The sequence below is a fragment of the Herpailurus yagouaroundi genome, unplaced genomic scaffold, assembly GCF_014898765.1.
Source record: "Herpailurus yagouaroundi ecotype Mexico unplaced genomic scaffold, PumYag 29, whole genome shotgun sequence".
Taxonomy (NCBI): Eukaryota; Metazoa; Chordata; class Mammalia; order Carnivora; family Felidae; genus Herpailurus; species Herpailurus yagouaroundi.
Window position 1 is genome coordinate 93,014,666 of NW_024412377.1, and position 20,978 is coordinate 93,035,643.

General features: G+C 36.6%; 1 protein-coding gene across 4 annotated transcripts in view; it reads left to right on the forward strand.

The window, feature by feature from the left end:
• Positions 1-15,233, forward strand: part of HAPLN1 (hyaluronan and proteoglycan link protein 1) — a 74,629-nt gene extending 59,396 nt beyond the window's left edge. For 3 of the 4 annotated variants that reach the window (XM_040449307.1, XM_040449326.1, XM_040449316.1), the window contains exons 3-5: positions 934-1,305; positions 9,289-9,591; positions 11,592-15,233. In XM_040449307.1, the coding sequence (XP_040305241.1) occupies positions 934-1,305; positions 9,289-9,591; positions 11,592-11,881 (965 nt within the window). In that variant the 3' untranslated portion in view covers positions 11,882-15,233. The remainder of the gene's footprint in view (positions 1-933; positions 1,306-9,288; positions 9,592-11,591) is intronic. The other variant, XM_040449333.1, reaches the window with a different exon arrangement.
• The last annotated feature ends 5,745 nt before the right edge of the window (positions 15,234-20,978 follow it).

Here is a 20,978-nt window from a genome sequence, read left to right on the forward strand (position 1 = left end):
GGATATATTTCAAAACCTGAATCTCTTTAAAGCATTGGCTGAAAATACCTTTCCAATGTCTACTCTTCATATGAAAATAAAATATATACATACTGCTTGAAATGCTCCAGAATGTCATATTACAAGTGTACATTTGAATAAAAGCCACATATGTGAGGATATTCTAAGTTCTTTGCCCAGAACAGTGCAATGAAAACTGATCATGTAGTTTTATATTCTTCCCATAAATAAAATAGAGATTTATTATATTAGAAATCTTAGGTGTTTTGTTTGAAATCTTGAGATGTTTTGGTTTATATTGATGAAATTAGTCATGGAAGTATGCCATTTCTCTTGGTCTTGTTTCTACATTTTTGATATTGAAATGTAGAGAAAAGTAAATGGAATTTGCTATTAAATTATCAAATTTTGGGGCGCCTGGGTGGCGCAGTCGGTTAAGCGTCTGACTTCAGCCAGGTCACGATCTCGCGGTCCGGGAGTTCGAGCCCCGCGTCAGGCTCTGGGCTGATGGCTCAGAGCCTGGAGCCTGTTTCCGATTCTGTGTCTCCCTCTCTCTCTGCCCCTCCCCCGGTCATGCTCTGTCTCTCTCTGTCCCAAAAATAAATAAATGTTGAAAAAAAATTAAAAAAAAAATAAATTATCAAATTTTGATGACTGTGGAGTTTTCTATTCAATACTTCTCAATTAGTATAATTAACACCCTTCTTTTTTTCAGTGGTTTCAAATGCATGACTCCCTTATAGATGCCCTCTAGGTATTAGAGGTACCTTTCTATGTGCTTCAAAAAAGATTGTGTTCAAGAATGCAGAGAAGCTTTGTCAGATACCCTGTATAGATATATAGATAGCATATTTCATTTTATTTTTTTTTAAAGTCTACAAGCATTTTAATGGTTCTTTTCTTTTCTTTCTTTCTTTTTTTTTTTTTTAATAGCAGAAAATGGCCCCCGTCTACTCGTAGAAGCAGAACAAACCAAGGTGTTCTCACATAGAGGTGGCAATGTTACACTGCCATGTAAATTTTATCGAGACCCTACAGCATTTGGCTCAGGAACCCACAAAATCCGAATCAAGTGGACCAAGCTAACTTCAGATTACCTCAAGGAAGTGGACGTTTTTGTTTCCATGGGATATCACAAGAAAGCCTATGCAGGCTACCAGGGCAGAGTGTTTCTGAAGGGAGGCAGTGATAATGATGCTTCTCTGGTGATCGCAGACCTCACCCTGGAGGATTATGGGAGATATAAGTGTGAGGTGATTGAAGGATTAGAAGATGATACTGCTGTGGTAGCATTAGATTTGCAAGGTAGGTACTATAAATCATGTTAAGCTTGGAAATGATAATTAATCATTTTTCATGATGAGTAACGTCTAGTGGTTACCACAGTGATAATGTGAGAACTCAAAAGCCCATGAATGGAATGCTTCTGCTCTTTTGTGTTTTGCAGTCTGTCACTGATTCCAGCTTTCGTGTTTGAAATGTACACACAATGGTTATACGTAAAAGTGAAGCTATTTGCAAGTAGGAGAAACGTGCAGTGGAACTGAATTAACAATACTTGGAAACTGCCTTATGCTATTCAAAATTTAAATCTCATTACATAGTTATTGAGAAATTCAGATTGAATGCATTTTTATTATGCTTCTAAAATTATCTCAGTTTCAAATAATGCCAACTTTTGTGAAGGACATCTGCTAGCTAAAATACATGTAATTGTATTCTATCAACTAACTGAAAACTTAATTTAACAAAAAAGTGCCCTCCAGATTTACTTAAATAAATAAGTAAAGAAGTAAACATTTTTAATGGTCCAGACTCTTTTAGACACCGAATACCACGTACTCAAGGCATTCTGGAGGAATTTTATTTCTTAAATAGGCAATCTTTTCAGAAATTTTAAAAACCAAAATGTGAAGAATGCTAAACAATAAAAAGTGTCCTCGCCATCCCACCTCCCCTCTGCCCAAAGCCCACCGTCTATATGCCCCACCGACAGGGAAACTCCTCTCTGTTTCTCATATCTCGAAGTATCTCATATTCATGAATTTCAGTGTTTCTTTACACTGAAGGATGACTAATGGCTATATTGTTGGAATACTTTCCTTCCTTAGGCATATAAACTATAGGTATATGTTTGTTAGAAGCTCCTTTCACATCCTAGGACAGATTTGTGCCTTTTCCACACGTGTGTTGATTCATTAACACATCACTGAAGATGTGACCTTCTGAATCCCATAGAATCCCATCACACGTATGGAGATTTATTAGCTTTATGTATCTAATAAATTGCACAGTATCATAAAGTACATTTTTGTGACCTTCTCTTGGGTGTTTTAGTTGTACTTCTTGGTTCCTGATTATATGTCACCTTGTACTTTCAGTTTTTATTGATTTACATTAATATCCATAAACATTAGCATTATTCAAGATAAAAGAAGTGATTGGCTTAGAGAAGACTGTTAACCATCAAATATGAATTGACAGCCAATTTCTTTTATCAAAGGGGCATCAGACAGTGGATGGAGCCTTGAGCTAGTAGTCCCAAGACTCTTAGGTTAGTCCCAGCTCTGCCAGTATGAGTTTTATAACTGGGGAAAGTTATTATACTTACTGTACCTGGCTTCCTTTTCTACGAATAATAGGTTGAACTGTTACCACCCATCGAGTTACTTTTTCTTCTAAAATTCTATTTCTATACCATGTATTTCCTAAACCCAAGTAATTCACATACCATATATACTGTCTCCCCACATTTATTTTAAAATGAAATGTTAAGTGAATAGAAACCCATATAACTCACCAGAAATAGGACACCATAAAAATAAATACAACTAATATAAGATACTTCTATCTTCCACCTGGATACCTGTGTGCTAATAGCTTTGAGCATGAAACCTGCTTTACCCTTGTCTGAAAAGGAGATTCATGTGTTAGAGGATGAGGCACTCTAAGGTCAAGCTGAGACTGTATTCAAGACATAATTAAAGGTGCTGAAAAGGAACTATAAGAAGAATCATTTTTTCCTGCCTAGGCCCTGCACCATCCCAAATCATCATGCTTTCCGCCCTATTGGAACACTTCCATACCATATAACCCATAAGCATACGAGCCAAGTAAATGTGTCCAAGAAACCAATTTAACTGATAAATATTTTTCCAAGGACTGTTTTGGTGCCAGGAGATATAAAGATTTCCAAGTCTTGGTTCTTTTAATTCAAAAGTCTTACAGGCCATTAAAGATCCCAATATACTTTACAAAGTAAGTATTTTAAAATAAGGCAGACGTTATAATTTTGTAGGTCAACTACACTTCAGTTAAAATAAATAAATGAAATCAGGTAGAATTTGGTAAAGTAAGTGGGTACAAACCAGCTGCTATAATCGTGCTCACTGTGTATTTTGCCCACTTGCAGTAATCCCACTTGAGAGATGAGACTTAGGGAAAACTCCTTTTCTAAGGTAACATGGCCAGTGGTAAGAGCTAGAATTAGAATTTGATAGCAAGACATTGGAAGAAGCCTATGCCTTTATCCACTATGATCCAGGGATTCACGGGAAGGAGAAATTCTTTGTTGGGGAGAAGACCAGAGGCTTCAAAAAGACAGCAGTCTTTGGCAGCTCCCAGCTTGAGAGGATTCCTAAAGGTCCCAGAGTTATCTGGGGGATAACCGACAAACCATCTTTTGGTCATACTGCATTAATTGGTGTACTCATGGTAGCTGTTAAAATTCCCCTCACTGCAGGTAGTGTTTTTCCATCTTTCTTGTGTGCTGCAGAAAGGGTAGGAGCCATCAGTAACCAGCGGACCTGCCTTGAAAAAGCTAACATTTTAACATTTAGTCTCATATACATGAATCCATTTCCAAACAAGTGAAGAAAATACAAATCTTCAAAGAATAAGATCAGAGTTCTATCTTGTACCTTCTGCCTCCTCTCCTAAGCTGTGATGTTTTCACAGCACCTTACACAGCTTTCCATTTAGCTCTCATCACATTTTGTCTTGTAAATATTTGTAAACTTGCTTGTCTCCACTTGCTAACTACAATATACTTGAGGGCAATCAAGTGCCAAGAATAAAATTAGTGCTCAGTAAATAGTTTACAAGTGATTGCATGTTAGATAAAATGGGTTTAAACTTTTAAATACAGAAAACAAAATATGCCTGCCATGCAGGGGCCATGGAAAGTAGGAAGCAACACTTGATTTGGACCATGAAAGATGAAAGGGTCCTTCCAAAAGGTAGAGAGTGTGAAAAAGCAAGGGAGAGGGCATTGTGGGTATGAGAGAGAAACCCCTGAAAGGTAAACATGTGAACACCAGATGCCATAGACAGTCGGCATCCACCTGGACTGGTTTAGGGCTCTAAGCTCAGTAATAGGGTGGGATACAAATTTTTATAATAGCCAATTTCAAATATTTGGAAAAGTAGAAACACTGACCCCCCATATACTACTGTCCAGCTTCAGAAATTATGATAATGGCATCTCATTTTATCTTGCTTTATATAACCCTATTTCTACTGAATCTTTTTCAAGAAAAACTCAGAAAGCATATTATTTTATCTATACCTGTTGCAAGAAGAGATAAGGACACATATTTTAAAATGCAATTGCACACAAAAAATTTAAGCTAACCCTTGGAGAATAAAATTTCAAGAGCTTGCTTGCTGCCTGAAAGTGACTTGATAGTTTCCACATAGTCTTGGATAGAGGAGCAAGGTGTGTTTTAAAGGCTCAAATAAACTGCATGTGCAAACGCAAGCTTGCAGTTATCACTTACTAGCTCCACCCCAGTTTGTGACTTTTTTTCATTATCATTTACATTCTTAATGTGACCATCTACCAATCAGGCAGCTTTCACTCAAGCTCCTTGTCAATGTTCTCATGTGCATAAATAAGAGCACCAAAAACTAATATCATTTTAAATGTCATGACTATGCTGCCTTTTCAACTGTAATTGTAACAACGTCCTAAATTATATTGGCCCTTTATTAGAGACTAAATGCTATGTTCTCCAAAGAATTTTTCTAATTAGGAAAAAATCGTTCTTCTTCAAGATGTCCAAATTATATGCTTTGTATTTATGTTCCAAGATTTTATTCTGTCTTGGATTCAAATTGCATATCAAATCATGAGCTGTCTTCAGTAACAGGCACACCCCAAACCTGTATCCTAGAGAACCGAGTACAGTGCCTTGCTCTTAGTTGTGACTTATGAACTTTTTGAATCACACTGATAAAAAAAAATTATACATTTTTTTGAGAGACTGAACTACATATAAATTGGAGTTAGCCGTGCAAACAATTTCTTCATATAGAATCTTGGGTAGGGTAACGCCCTCTGATTACTCCCGATTACCCGCCATGCCCAAACCAGCACCCAACAAGAGAATAGCCTCATGTCAATATAATGAAGAAATTCATGTCACCAGAAATTAATGAATAGCTGGGTCTGCAGAAATCATCTCAGCAATCAACACATATATAAATAAAGATACGAAAAAGAACATGATGTTTGTGCTTCCGACCTTCCACTGTATTGGTTTTCCACTGGTGACAACAGCTCCAAATATACAAAAATATAGTATGAGAACTTTTACAAATAGAAAAATAATTTCAGATATGTATGTGTACAGGATGTGTACAGAACTAATAGGCACTGAAGACAGTAAAATTATACTCCATGATTTCTGTCTTTTTATTACTAAATATATTTACTTTATAAAGTTACTGAAATTTACATTAGCTTTCATATGGGCCATGGTATGAACATCTTATGTGTCTAACAAATTGTTATTTACCAACAACTAGGGTGAATTGGACTGCAAAATTATAAATATTAAGGAATGTGTTTTCAAAACATACTTCAACTAACTGAACTTCTCATGTCATTTGATATTATTCTTTTCCATACAATATATCATTCTTATTAATCTCCTTTGTCGTGATACATACCAGCCCTTCATGGGAAAAGATATGGTTTTTGATAACATTTTGACATATAACTATAAAATAATCATACGTGGAAAATAATCACACACCCTTGGTGTCACATGTCTAAGTGTAACTTTTCTTATTTTTGTAATGCTGGATGAAAGCAATAACCATTTGCTCCATAATTCAGCTGTAGGAATTACACATTTTTCCACAGAGCCAAGGTTTCTACAATTATAGTCTTAGATATTAAAATATTATCTCAATGGAAGCAAAACAAGTAAATAAATAAAATGCTAACAAACATGTAGTTTCAGAAATGCCCCTGCTTGTAAGAATCAAGATTATTGAAATGTGTGCACCCAATGTGCTCAATACAGTGAAACTTCTACCACTTTGGCTAAGACATAGAAAATGACCCTGATTTGCCTGGAATGTATTGTTTCCATAATCATCAAACATTAAAATTCAAGTAAATCTTTTGAGTTGGTATACAATAAGTTGACCAATTATTCCTACAATTAAAAAATAATAAAGTTGTCATATAGGGTTTCACTTTGATTTTAAGAAGGGGTTGCATGAAGTTATGTTAAATTTGAAAAGAACTTAAATAAAAATACAGTACACTAAATTTGGAACTGAATCAATCGTGTTTCAGTAACATTCAATCGTTAATCAAGAATAACCACTAAAGAAAATTTTTTCCTAATGTCCATGATAGTCCACCAGATATACCACAGTGACTTTAAACCAGAAAGGTTGTCTAGGTCTTTAAAATTATTACAAAATAAAATATCCTACATTCTCCACTATTTCCATCTTGAGACATCTGGGAAACAAAATCCAACCCAAATGGTTTCTTTCTCCAGATTGAAACACTTTGAGATTTTCCTTTCACTTGGGGTCTGGCTGCCAAGGAAATCTCTACTGGATAAATTAATTATTTCTCTTTTCATTGGCATTGCTGGAGTTCTGAGCAAAGAGGACGAAAGGCATGAGGGGACAGGCAGGGCTACAGCAGATCCTTCCAGCACTAACTGGGGTTCTTAGCTGGATGCCTGGAAATAGGTCTTCTTAGATAGAACCATCTCAGACTCCCCTCCACCCCCATCACTGCAGGGGGCAGTGGTAACTGACAGAGTCTTTTCCTCCTTCCTTTTGGCTCTGATTCAGCTTACAGATCCCTCAGCCAAGAACCTGAGAAGGCAGGATGAGATCAGGAAGCCTTCCTGGATCTCTGCCTCCAGTGAAGACTGCCAGCTGGACTGCCCTAGAGGGACAAACGTGTCCTGCAGAGGCCCTGGGTGGACAGGACTTGATTTAGGCTATTGAAATTTCTTCTTGTAGAGTCTTCCAGGACATCTTATAAAAGAAAACATTTCCTGTGTCCTGGTTACACTATTAGTCAATTGTAGATTCATCTTGAATAGGGTCTGCGGTCTCATAAAATAGCACTTGTGATATAACCTACCAATTACTGTGTCAGTGGGACAATTTTTCATATTCCACATGCTCAAGTATTAATCATTTCTAATTATAGTAAAAAATCCAAGGCAAGGCCTTGAATAACCACTCTAAATTAATAGTTAGTTATTTATTTATTTATTTATTTATTTATTTATTTATAATGTTTATTTTTGAGAGAGAGAGAGAGAGAGAGAATGAGTGGGGAAGGGGCAGACAGAGGGGGACAGAGGGCTCTGTGCTTACAGCAATGAGCTTGATGTGGGGCTTGAACTCATGAACCATGAGATCATGACCTGAGCCAAAGTCCAATGCTCGACTGACTGAGCCACCCAGGTGCACCCCCTTTTTTTAATGTTTATAAATTAACAGTCTTGTATGGGGAGACATTTTGATGCAGTGGTCTTTCTTAAAGTCCGGGAAATGATACAACTTTGCTTCCTTGTGATGTGATTCTTATCCTGTAAGGAAACTGTACAGAAAGTTATGAGAGGGTTCAGAAAGGGTACAGAAAGTTATGACCGCTAGTGATGATCTGACCAAAAAGAATGCTTTTGGAAAATAATTGCGTCTTCCCAGGCAAAGTCAAGTCCGAAGTCACACTGTTCACTTTCGTTAAGTGCTTTTGCATTCTCAAATATTTTACTTAATTCTTTGGCATTAACTCAAAAGATGTTTATTCTGTATCTACCTTGTATAGGACAAGTTTTGGGAAGGTTTTTCTGTTTTTCTATTTGCAATAAAGAATGTTTTTAAAAGCTAGTTTCAATTTTCAATATACGAATATGAAAGCTGAAAAATAGTAATAGAAATATTTTTAAATGAAACCTTTCATTTTAGCTGCACCATTCAAGGACAGAAAAAATAAAATAAGATTAAGGGCTACACTAAAAGTTGAAATGGATAAGAGTCACAGGGAGCCTGGGTGGCTCAGCTGGTTGAGCGTCTGACTTCGGCTCAGGTTCTGATTTTGCCGTTCAAGAGTTCGAGCCCCATGTTGGGCTCTGTGCTGACAACTCACAATCTGAAGCCTGCTTCAGATTTTGCCTCTCTCTCGATCTCTGCCCCTCCCCCCGCACGCGCGCGCGCGCTCTCTCTCTCTCTCTCTCTCTCTCTCTCAAAAATAAATAAACATAGAAAAAAAAGGATAAAGTCAGGATACTCTCTATGGAAGTTGTGCTACACTGGAAAGAATTATCTTATTAATATGAAGTATGGGTGCTTAATTAGGTTTTTGCTAGACATGTAAACTCACTTTAGAGTTTCTCCAAATAAGAAACCTCCTAAATGAAAATTTCTTCTCTGTAAGTTTTCAGAACCATGTGTAAAAGCAAGTATATATCTACATTTGAATCATTTATTACCGTGTTTGTTCATACATTTAAAAGGCTATATTAAGCAAATTACGAATTATATAAGAAAGATTACTAAGAAAAACATGGAAAAAACAAAATACCTTCTCTCTGAGCACTGTTTCTATACCCTCTACCACTATTAGTATTCAATATTGACTTTCTCCCAGCTGAAAAGGACTCAGTAGAAATCCCTTTTAAGATTAGTGACTAGTAGCAGAAGGTAAATTCTCAAGGGGGGCTATTTGAAAAACATAACCTGTGGATGAATCATTCCAGCAAAGAGAATTTTAAGGCTTGGGTTGAGCTCTTAGCAAAAGGGTAAAATCACCGAAGTTATGAAACCGCATAGCTGACTCTGACATGCTCAGAGCTGAGACACTGTTGATGAGGAAAAGGGACCGTGAGAAACCATTTCAGGTTGATCAAAAACTGCAACTTCATTGGATGGAGATTCTATTAGGTTTTCACCAATCAAGGGGCATTTGCTCAGAGTTGTTCCTTTTTGTACCACTAATCCCTTGGCCTCTCCTTTGGACAGGTGTGGTGTTCCCTTACTTCCCACGACTGGGGCGCTACAATCTCAATTTTCACGAGGCACAGCAGGCTTGTCTGGACCAGGATGCTGTGATTGCCTCCTTTGACCAGCTGTACGACGCCTGGCGGGGCGGGCTGGATTGGTGCAACGCCGGCTGGCTCAGTGACGGGTCTGTGCAATATCCCATCACAAAGCCCAGGGAACCCTGTGGAGGCCAGAACACGGTGCCCGGTGTCAGGAACTACGGGTTTTGGGACAAAGATAAAAGCCGATACGATGTTTTCTGTTTCACATCTAACTTCAATGGTAAGCTATTAACTGTACTGCCTTCTTTCCTATCCCGGGGACCAATGCATACTATGACGCCACGCTCAACTTTTAATCTTACCAATTAGAAAAGAACATGGTTTTGATGCACTGTTTCCGTTTGAACATGTAAAGTTCTTTACTGTCATAGTTTTTTAAAATATTCACGCAGGGCAAGCAAAAATGCTTATTTCCACTATTCTTAGGTTTTATTGCATCAGCTTATCATAAAATAGTTTAAACTGTAAGGGTTCTCTTTCTTATTGACAAAGATGCTGCTGCTCCTGTGCGCAAAAGAGATGCGTGCCCTGGGATACAGAGCTCTTAATGAAGCGAAGGTAGCTTCCGAGTCATACTCTCCTTCTCTAAATTACAAAGCCAGTTATGTTCAGGGTTGATCAGCAAAGCGCACCATCAGGAGAGAGCTCAGAGTAAAGAGAACTTGGCAAGAAAAATTAAGTAGCAGTAACACTGGAGGTGAAAGCAGAAGAAGAGAGATCAGGTTGCCTCGGTGTTGCTGATTGCCTTCCGTGTAACCCCCAGCCCTGTCTTGCTCCATCCAGAGCCAGCTACGTAATTTGTGGGGCCCAGTGCAAAATGAAAATGTGGGCTCCTCATACAAAAATTAAGAATTTTAAGATGGTGACAGCAGTAGGTTAAAGCAAGCATGGGGCCCTGTGTAACTGTACAGGTCACACATCCATAAAGCCAACACTGGCCCCATCATTTTATATTTTTGCTCCCTGATGGCATGGTTTAGGAAAAATAGCAAGGGATCAGGGATCAACAAACTTTCTGTGAAGGGCCAGATAATAAATATTTTTGGTTTTGTGGGCCACAGGGTCTCTGTTGCAACCACTCAATGTGGTTTTGTACACTGTAACACAAAACAGCCATAGACAATTCTACACGGATGGCTGTGGCTGTGTTCTAACAAACCTCCAGCGGACTCTTGTGCTCCAGTCTGGGGACCTCTGGTGTGGATGACAGAACGAACCTTGTAGCTAATGTTGCGGTGGCCTCTACCTTCCCTCCAAATCGCATTGTCTTAGTCACGGAAGAATTGGCAAGCATTAATTTATTCTTCAATAATCTGTAGGTAATGGAGGGCAAGAAGACATCACATTGCAAAGGGTAATCAGATAAAAGAGTGTGACTTTATGCTACCTGAAACTAAAAGTCTAAGATAATCTTCATTGTTTCACCACAGTCAGTCGGTGTGACTTCACACTTTGTATGCATATTTAATACACATTGAAGGCATCTCAGTAATGAACTTTACTCAGTAAGTGGTGGAGACTAACTTGCTCTTTCTTGTGAAATCAAGATATGGTTAGGTGTCAGGGCTCCCACGGAGACAAGTTGAAAAAAAAAATTCATTCTCTTTGCTAGTAGGTGAACAGACTGGATTCGCATTCTGAGTCCGTATTATTTATGGCAAGTGACTTCCTGTATTTTTTGCATTTTCATACTGTAGTCTCTGAATAAGAATAATGTCTTATTGATACCTGTAATGAAAAGGACTTGAGGGCTTTTGAGTTTGTTTAAATGGACTTTTATGTCAGGAATGTGTTTTGATCTTTTCACATTCAAATTTTGCCTCTCCAGAAACTTGTGCTGGGGCTCAGTCTTGCTACAGCTAGAATTTAAATAGCTCTTGCTTTTAACATGGAATTCTCGCTCTAGTGCTACAGAAGGGCCCTTTGAGTCACTAATTAGCTAACAGAAACTGCAACTGCCATTTCCCTTTTCTGTTTTCAAGCTATAAAAGGGCATGTCTGAACACATATTAAGGGGCAAGGAATAAGTTAATTTAACAGCAAATGACTGAGGGGCACTACATTAAAGTGACAATCCTATGTTCCCAGAGCTTTATAGACATTGCTCTCTATCCCCCTTCCTCGAGAAACGCTTCCGTTTGGGCTCCTTCCGTCTCTGTATGGCACAGTCGCAGACACACAGGCCTTTGACGCGCTCTCTCTCTCTCTCCTCCTCCACAGGCCGTTTTTACTACCTGATCCACCCCACCAAGCTGACCTATGATGAAGCGGTGCAGGCTTGTCTCAACGATGGTGCTCAGATTGCCAAAGTGGGCCAGATCTTCGCTGCCTGGAAACTTCTGGGATACGACCGCTGTGATGCGGGCTGGTTGGCGGATGGCAGTGTCCGCTACCCCATCTCTAGGCCAAGAAGGCGCTGCAGTCCTACTGAGGCTGCCGTGCGCTTTGTGGGTTTCCCAGACAAAAAGCATAAGCTGTATGGCGTCTACTGCTTCAGAGCATACAACTGAGGGTGCCCCTAGAGCACGCCAGTGTCAAGGTCATTGAGAACATGTGAAAGGTGTTTTTTTTTTCAATACGAACTCATGCAAGTTTTACCAAAACTGTGATAACCCTTTTTTACTTACTGTAAAGAGTCATTTTCATAAAGACCAATTCATCAATTTGTTTTTTTTTGTAAAGCTATCACTCAGTATATATTATAAATTAATATAATTTTAAGGGAAGTGCTACACAAGGAGGCTTTAGAGCCAATCTGTTTCGGCTACATCATCCCAGCGAAGTATCCTTTCATGAATGGGGCACGCGATAGCTTGAGAATTGCTAGGATTAAATTAAGGGAAGCACGGCTACTCAGAGCAGCAGCTCCCACAAGCACAAATTTTACACATTTGTACAATTTTGAAATGTACTACTATCAGCAAAGTAGAGCAACAGATTTGAAATACAGGCTTCTTTACATAAACTGAGATTCTGAGAGATTGCACAAAACTCAGTTACACATGGGACAATCTACACTTTTCTAAAAGGTATTATTTCAAGTCTGCAATAGACACAATGTTTTACTCTTAAAAATCCTGCCTTTTGACCAAGAAATAAAAATTAAAAAAAAATTCATATGGACTCCAATGCATATTAACAAGCACAGTTAAAACTCCTTAATAACCCCATTTATATGAAGTACGAAACGTAAATAAGCAGATAATATTTAACCAGTGAAAGACTCCTATCTTCTTTTAATTAAAATTACACATGCCTGAGAAGAATTGTTCTATCTTTTGAGTAGATTTACTGAATTCTATTTAAATTCTAAGGGCCGTTTGCTAAGCAGCATTAGCATCTACTCAGGGCAGTTATATAGATAAACTGCTGGACAGAAAAATTGTAAAATTTAGCAGCTTGATTTTATGTTAGCCTATGAAATAGTATTGTCCTATAAAAATAACTTTAAACTATTTAATATTTCCTTATTTACGTTACATGAATAAAATTTAAATCACCAAAATAATGTATAACTATACACTTGCCTAAACAAATACGGACCCGACATTCAAAATTCTTACTATTCTTATTTGTATGTTTACTAGAAAGCCCAACTGGTGCCTGTGTGGGAGGAAAAAAGTGAACAAGTGGTTCTAAACCTTCCTCCATATAGAAAATGTGGTCAACGATATCACTTTCCTTGCTGGTCGTCATTAGGCTCAAATGAAATGTGGAAGCTCTCAGCAAAGAAAGAGTTTACACTAAAATCTTCAAGGCTGTAAATGAAAGGGTAAGACCAGCTTCAGAAAAACAACTTTAGACATTAGCAGCTCCAATATTAAATAAAGCTCTGTTTTCCTATATTTTTATGACTGTTGAGACCCCGCAGGGACCAATATTTGTATTCAAATTACATTTCATGGTTTCCCATTGTTTCACAATGAGTTCTAATAAATGGGATTTAGTATAATAATCCAAGTATGACATAGCTGGTATGCTTTCATGAATGTTTTTATGTAGATTTTCCTCCCATGAACATGAGTAAATAAATCTGTTTCCTGAATTGATTGTGGTTGCATTTAAAGCTCTGTAATAATTCTAATAAATTCACTCTATATAAATGTAGAGTTACATATGTGGAAGGTATAGAACAATCGGAAGTCCATGAAACCATAATTATATCCATACATTATTTAGACAAAATATTGTAAATAAAAGTAGGCCATTTCTTTTGTCGAAGTAGATCTGGGAAATTCCCGATGCTTTAATATTTAAAGAGGACAATGTATGCATGCACTTTTTACATTAGGTTGGATATGCAAATTGTACAAAAATATAAATCCAAAGAGATTGTGAAGTTCAACTCAAACACACTGCTGATATAACTAGAACTCAAACTTCAAAATTAAAAATACCTGAATGGTCTAGGAAAAGATGAATATATTATTTAAAGAGGGGTATCTCCAAAATAACAACTTTAACACCTCCAATACGGGGGTTAGCTTATTGGAGGAAGCCCATACTTGAATGATTATGACCCACATTACAAGAATTTTATTGGAAATCCAAGTGGGAACAAATTTCTGTTGAGGCAGATATATTATTTTCAGTTATTGCTGCAGAACTCTACCTTTATAATATTAAGCATAGTAGCGTTTCTTAACTTTTGAATACTTACTAGTATTGGAATTGGTGCTGATCAAAATCTCTGGAGTGACTGTTAGCTAAATAAAATCTATACTGATTGCACACCATTTTTCCATGCTTGTAAAAAAAGAAAAAAAAAAGAAAGAAAAAAAACCTTAACAGAATGAATACTGCTGGGCAGAATTTTTATCTTCTGACTTCCCTCAAAGGATCAGAATCCTCTTATCCCTTTGGACTTCTACCGAGTAAGGGTTTTTTTAATGTTCTTATTTTGCTGTTTTCCACCAATGTCTATTTTCCTACTTCATTCTCCAAGATATCTCATTAAGAATTTCTAAAAAAGAAAAGTTATCCAAATACAATTCCTAACAGAAAGTCAGTATAGCACTGACAAATTCAGAAATTACTCCTCAGACTAGGGTTCCAAGAGTATCAGAGGGATGAGATGGGAGTCTGGGTTAGGAAATCCTGTTTTGATCATTTTGTCCATAATTAACACTTGTGGCCCATATAAAGAACAAAGTTGATTTGAAAATTCCACTGAGATACCTACATTTGAAAACACAAACAGAAAGAAATGATTCATATGAAAAGAAGGAATGGAAATGAAAATAAGTCACATTAACACTGGAAACCATCTTTAAATGACTGCTGCCATATTTTATCACAGTAATTTTTAGTCAAATCTGGTATTTGTAAATTTAAACTTTCTGTCATAGAAAGGGGGCCGGTACCTGTTAAAGCTTTATTGTATGCAATAATATAGTTGCTTATTATTTTGGCAATTAGAAGTAGACTCAAAAGAGATTCTGATTTGGTTGCTGGCAGCCATACTGGGTTTCTTGATTTCAGTGCTCCAAAGAATATGGTGGTCTCATGGAGTAGCTGACCACTAAGGAGGGGAGGATTAAAAGGGAATGACCTGTCAGTTTTCAGCATAGAATGCATCAAGAACAATCAATGGATAACTGACATATTTTTGTTGATAAGTGAACTGTATCATAGCTCACTACTGCCAGAGCAGCAACGATGTACAACAAAAGAAATGCAAAATTCAAAAGTCATTAAACCACCTGATTAAAAGAACAATCAGTACTTAAAGGCATTTAATACCTACTGAGTACAAATCTGAGGAGAAAAACCAATCTGTATTACCAAAAAAAAAAAAAAAATGTTTTCATTTTCTGTAAGATACAATGAACTGGTAAACAAACATTAAAAGTCAATTTTGTGTTACTGCAGTATCTTTTGATTCTTCTGAGTTGTAGAATCTTAGCTATTATTCTTCAGTGAAACTCTGTAAGTTACATCATTTCAAGAAAAGACATTTAACCCGTTCTTGTTTTCATACATTTCAGTTCAAATTGTAAACACATAACATTTTCCATTTCCTATTATTTTTGCAAAGCTAAGGGGGGGAAGGTACATATCTATAATAATGATAAATCAGCAATAGTATGTCCCCAAATCTATTGGCTTTTTAAAAAAATATTTTTATATAACTCAAATATTTTATTTTCTTCACCAGGTTAGCAATCGCAGAAATCTGTGGTATTGATTAAAATAATGTACTTGAGACACTTTATGACTTCAATTATTAGTACTGAATTAAAAGAAACACCTTTATTTTCATAGTAAAGTTTCTATACTCTAGCAACAAGGAATGTACTTTTCAATGTTTCCATCCCTTCCCTGAACTTTCAACATGGAAAATAGTTTCTGGAGAGTGCTAGTATATAGAAATAGATTCTTGGATACAGAGGCTGTTGCTGGTACAATGAATGACTTGAATTCAAACACACCCAAAATAGTTTGAGGCATTGACATTCAAATAGAAAAGAGCCCTTTAAAATTTTACCCCTATTTATGTGGAATACAATGAACAACCTTGGAAAAGAAAGTTCAAGGGTAAATATCAAATTACATAATCTTTAAGTGTTTAACTTCTGGCAGAGATGAAGGATATCATCTTCAACTTTGCCAGCAAATTTCATGTATGACTACTGCCCGGTCAAACACAAAGCCTGGTTGGTACTAGCATCGAAGGGTCCTATGGAATTCCATAGTACTTACATTAAAAACAAGTTAAACTGTTCACATGTGATGTCCTTAGTCCCCTACCAAGTGTTAACACCTCATACTGAGACTATTCTGAAGTAAAAGGGACCCTGTCTACTATGGTCAGATATGTAAGGAGACTAAAAATAGTAAAAGATTATGGGGTAGTATGAGGGAGCTACGGATGCACTAAGAAGAAACTGATACCAAAAGTGTAAGAGAAGGATATTTCCTTTCCTGTCTCAATTTCTTGGGCTTTCTATTTAGAATTGCTTAGAGACACAGCTTAAGATGGCTCCGGAGTCTTTGCTTCTCTATAAGGTGATGTATTTAGGAAACTGACATCAGGCTATGCACACCAATCTTAGGGAGGAAATTCACTGCACACAGTTTTTTTCACTAAAGAAGCTAACAAAGCTTATTTATTTTCTCTATATTTCTTTCAGGCCAATAAATTTTGTCACCTCCATAGCCACTCATCATCTTAAACAACTTGGGTCAGCCCAGAAGGTGATTCCATGTCTTTCTTGAAATCAACCAATTTTCCTTCTCCGTTTATCTCTGTCCACTGGGGCTGTTCAGTATCACATGCTTCAGCTATTAAAAGATGGCTCTTTATTTAGTTGTTATCTGACTACAGGCTGAGCTCTATTTATCTAGGGGAGTATTCCCAAGGTGTAGGAAAAAGCTCAGATTCTTCATTTACCTAACAATGAAAAGCTAGTGGCTATAACAACAAATGCAAGATTCTTGGATGACAAGGAATTCTAAGAATGTTTTCTTCTCATATTTTTCTTTCTAAGGAAAGGGCCCCATTGCCAGTTCTTCGTCCTGCTTGAAATATCTGGGTTTTTAAAATTTGTTTGTTTTAAAATTTTTCTCCTTTTGATTTTGGTCAATGAAAATTCTACCTACCAAAACCTATATATAGAGAGAGACAGAGAGAGAGAGAGAGAGCACAAGCGAGAGAGCAAGAGCGCAGAAAAAGATAAAAATCAAGTGAGTTTGAGGTTTTAGAGTCTTTGAATGGCTCTTCTTTGAAGATGCTGAGAATCTTACATGTGAATCTAAAATGGAGCTTGCAGAATGAGTCTTTTACTATTTTGATAAATAAGCACATTTGTGTATAATGATTGCTGTGAGCCCAGAGAAAAGATGAATTAAGTCCTTACTCCATTGGAAGGTACTTATTCCTGTGAGGAGAGTCAAATTTCAAGTGGCTGAGAAGCAAATTCTGTTGTTTTAATAGGAATAATGTTTTTAAATCCAACCTTTAAGTTCAATGTACATGAAAACTTAGTAATCTGTTAAAGCAGTTGTATTCACATATTGCAATTACCTAGGGAACTTAAGAAATACACTAAGATCTGCATCTCTCCCCAACAGATTATGGTGAAGGGTGCGGTCTGGACTTTGGGGATTTTTATTTTTAAGTTTTTTAATGTTTTATTTTTATTTATTTTTTAGAGACAGAGAGAAAGAGTGTGAGTTGGGGAGGGGCAAAGAGAGAGGGAGACATAGAATCCCAAGTAGGCTCCTTACTGTCAGAGTAGAGCCAGATGTGGGGCTCAAACTCAAGAACCATGAGATCATGACCTGGGCAGAAATCAGATAATCTACTGAGCCACCTAGGTGTCCCTGGACTTTGGGAATTTTTAAACCACTCCCCCCTCCCCCAAACCACAGTCAATTCTAATATGCAACCGTGGTTGAGAACTACCAGTCTTAACCGTTTAAGAAACTAAGCCATTCAAGTGATACATGGTTCAATTGATATTTATAACTCACAATTAAAAATTTTTAAACTAGTATAATTCAGTTGAATTTATTGAACTTAGAATATTCTTCAAATATAAATATTTTATTCATTAGATTTGCTCTTTGTCTTCCAGTGTTAATTCCAATTACATCAGCAAATGTGTATCTAGTAAGCTATTTATCTGTCTGCCTGCCTGCCCTATTATTGTCACTCCTTCTATAAAAACTAATTGAAGCCATTTATATGTCATCCTGAAATCAAACTCTATCCTATTTAAAGTACTGGGCTATAACAATAACTGTGTAGAATATTTTGGGGACAAGAATTCAAACTCTACCCTGAAGTTGACAGCCTCTGAGATTTCAGTTGTATCTCAGGAAGAAAAAAAAAAGATCTAAGCCCCCACTGTGAGCTTTACTTTACAAACATGGACACTTAGACAAAAAAAGAAAGAAAACAAAACAAAACAAAAGGAAAGAAGAAAGACAACACAATGCCAGTAAGAGAAAGAAGAGAATTGAGGGTACAGGGATGGAGGGGGCAGAGAATAAGTAAGATATAGGAAAGTGAGGAGAGAAGATAAAGAATTCTACCCCTGCCCTAAGTAAGGACATAAGGTTCAATTACTTGATAATTCAGTTATTTGATAAAGTACCAGAGACAACTGTTTACTTTTTTAAACTCTAAGGGTGCACATGGCATGCATTCCTTATCACATTACCACGAATTCACTTATCAAATGAAACATATTGGGCTACTTATAATTTGAAGACAGAGTTCAATACAGTGGTTAAAAGCACAGACACTAGAGCCAGGGTCCCTCAGTTCACATCTAGCTCTGCCACTACTGTTTCTCGGAAAGTCATCTTGGCGTTGATTTCCCCCATCTAAAAGTACAGATATTAATGTTAATATTAATGATCTCATAAATGCCTGCCTCATAGGGTTATAGAATTTGATTGAGGGAATATATTTTGGTAATGGCTAACAAAATATACCACACTATATTGAAAGTATTTTACATATACAATCTGTTTAATTCACTTAACCCTATAATGACACATGTATTATTACCTACATTTTTACAAAGAGAAAATGGAGGTCCAGAGAGGTTAAATGACTTGCACAAAGTCACAGAGTTTCTTAGAACTAGCAAAAAAAGATGTAAATCAAGCAGATGGTCCAAAGAGTCACCCTCTTAACCACTGTATCATACGTAACCTCATGGAAAATGATGGAACAGCTCCTGGCACATTGTAAGCACTCTGTAAGTATTACGTATTATATTAGAATTTATACACAGACTCACAAATCAAATAGAAAAACAGGTCTCAGTTTCCTCATCTCAGAAAAAAGGTCACAATACCAGCATTACAACTTCTTTTTTCTCATAATTAAATGAGATTATCTAAAGGCATAAAGTTATTTATCACCCATCATTACATACTACCATGAAATATCTTTATTGTTCATTTTGTTACTATGGAAATTTTTAATATATAATTATTTAAATTTTTATTTGCATAACTCTTGGACAATATGCTACATTATAAGCTTCCAAAAGCAAGGACAATATAATGCTGTTTTAATAATAGTTCACCTCAAAGGCTAGTATTAGGTGTAAATTGATTATTAATGTCTTTATCATAAACTAATATGTACTGATAGTAAAAATTCCAGAAAATACAGATAAGCATCCAAACAATGAAGATCACTCATCCATATACCCAGAGGGAGAAAACAAAATCACTGTTAAATTTTGCCTTATAGTATCGCATTTTCCATTGTATATGTCAATAGGTCATAATTTTTAATAAAATTAAATTATAGATTTTATTTAAACACTTAATTGATTAATCAATTCTACAAAGTATAAAACATATAAACTATGTCATTAATAAATCTATTAAGTGATTTCCTAATTTGCCTATGGCTCTGGTACAGCTACTTGAATCTGCTACAACATACTCCAAGGCAAATGTAAGACACGAACAATGCATAGCTTGAAATTCCGTTAGCCACCCTTCAGCCTCCTTAATTCTATGGCTTCTGCAGAGCACAGAGGCCAACCATCTGACCCTGGCAGAGGGGATAAAGGCCTGCCCCTTCATCCCTAGCTTTAGACAAAAGAAAGGAAAGATTAATGGCTAAAGACATGAAGACTTCCTATCAGAATACTTCCTATATGAAAAAGAAAGAATAAACTTCTATTTTATAACCTCTCCACTGGGAAGAATAACTAAATTTCCAAGAAAAGAATGATAACCAATTACTTGGATGGATTAAAAATAATAAACGTTAATTAGAAAGGTACACTAACCATATGACAACAGTTAGTTGCCACCAAAAAGATACAGGAAACCACCAAAGTATGACATTCATTGAGAGGTGACTCCATATTAAAGGCTCAGTGGAGGAAATCCCAGGCATCGGTGTTTGGAGGGTTTGGCAGAACAAAACTGTTCAGGATGGACTTTGGAAACAGAAACATTGAGCCAGCATATAGCTTCACAGCATCCAGAGACTGCTGCCTATGTTTTAAGAGTCCATGGAGGAAAGCTATCAGGTAACAATTGTTCTGCAGAACATTTGTTCTCTGATGAGATGTACCTCATCTCACAAGGTAAAGCTTTATTGCACAAGTCAGTTTTGATGTGTAATGTAAATAAACTCCCTCCAATCTATTTGAAATAATACAGAGATAAATAAAACAATGAAAATATAATTAAAGCTTACCTCTATCTATCTCTTCACATATAGAAACCTTCAAAAAACTCCAAAATTTACAAGCATACAGTATTGATCTGAGGCTATGAGAGTTCTTCACTTCTATGCAAGTAACAAAAATGTCGATTTAGTAAAGTCTGTTGTCTTTATGATCTCAACTAGCTGCAATCAGTCAGTTCACATGTCTAGTAAAACTACTTCTAAAGTTTCCACAGCAAAGATACATTATTCAAAAATTATTTAACAAAGTGACATGCCACAATTTTAGTGCATTGTCATTGGAGCCTAACAATTTCCCAAAAACCTGGAAAAACATTCAACATTTAATTCTACAAACTCCCCCCCCCCCCCGCCGCCAACCGCATCATCCTCTATGCCAGTTTTGCCACTGTAAAGCCACAAGGACCTGAATTACCTCCAGCATTTCTCAAGAA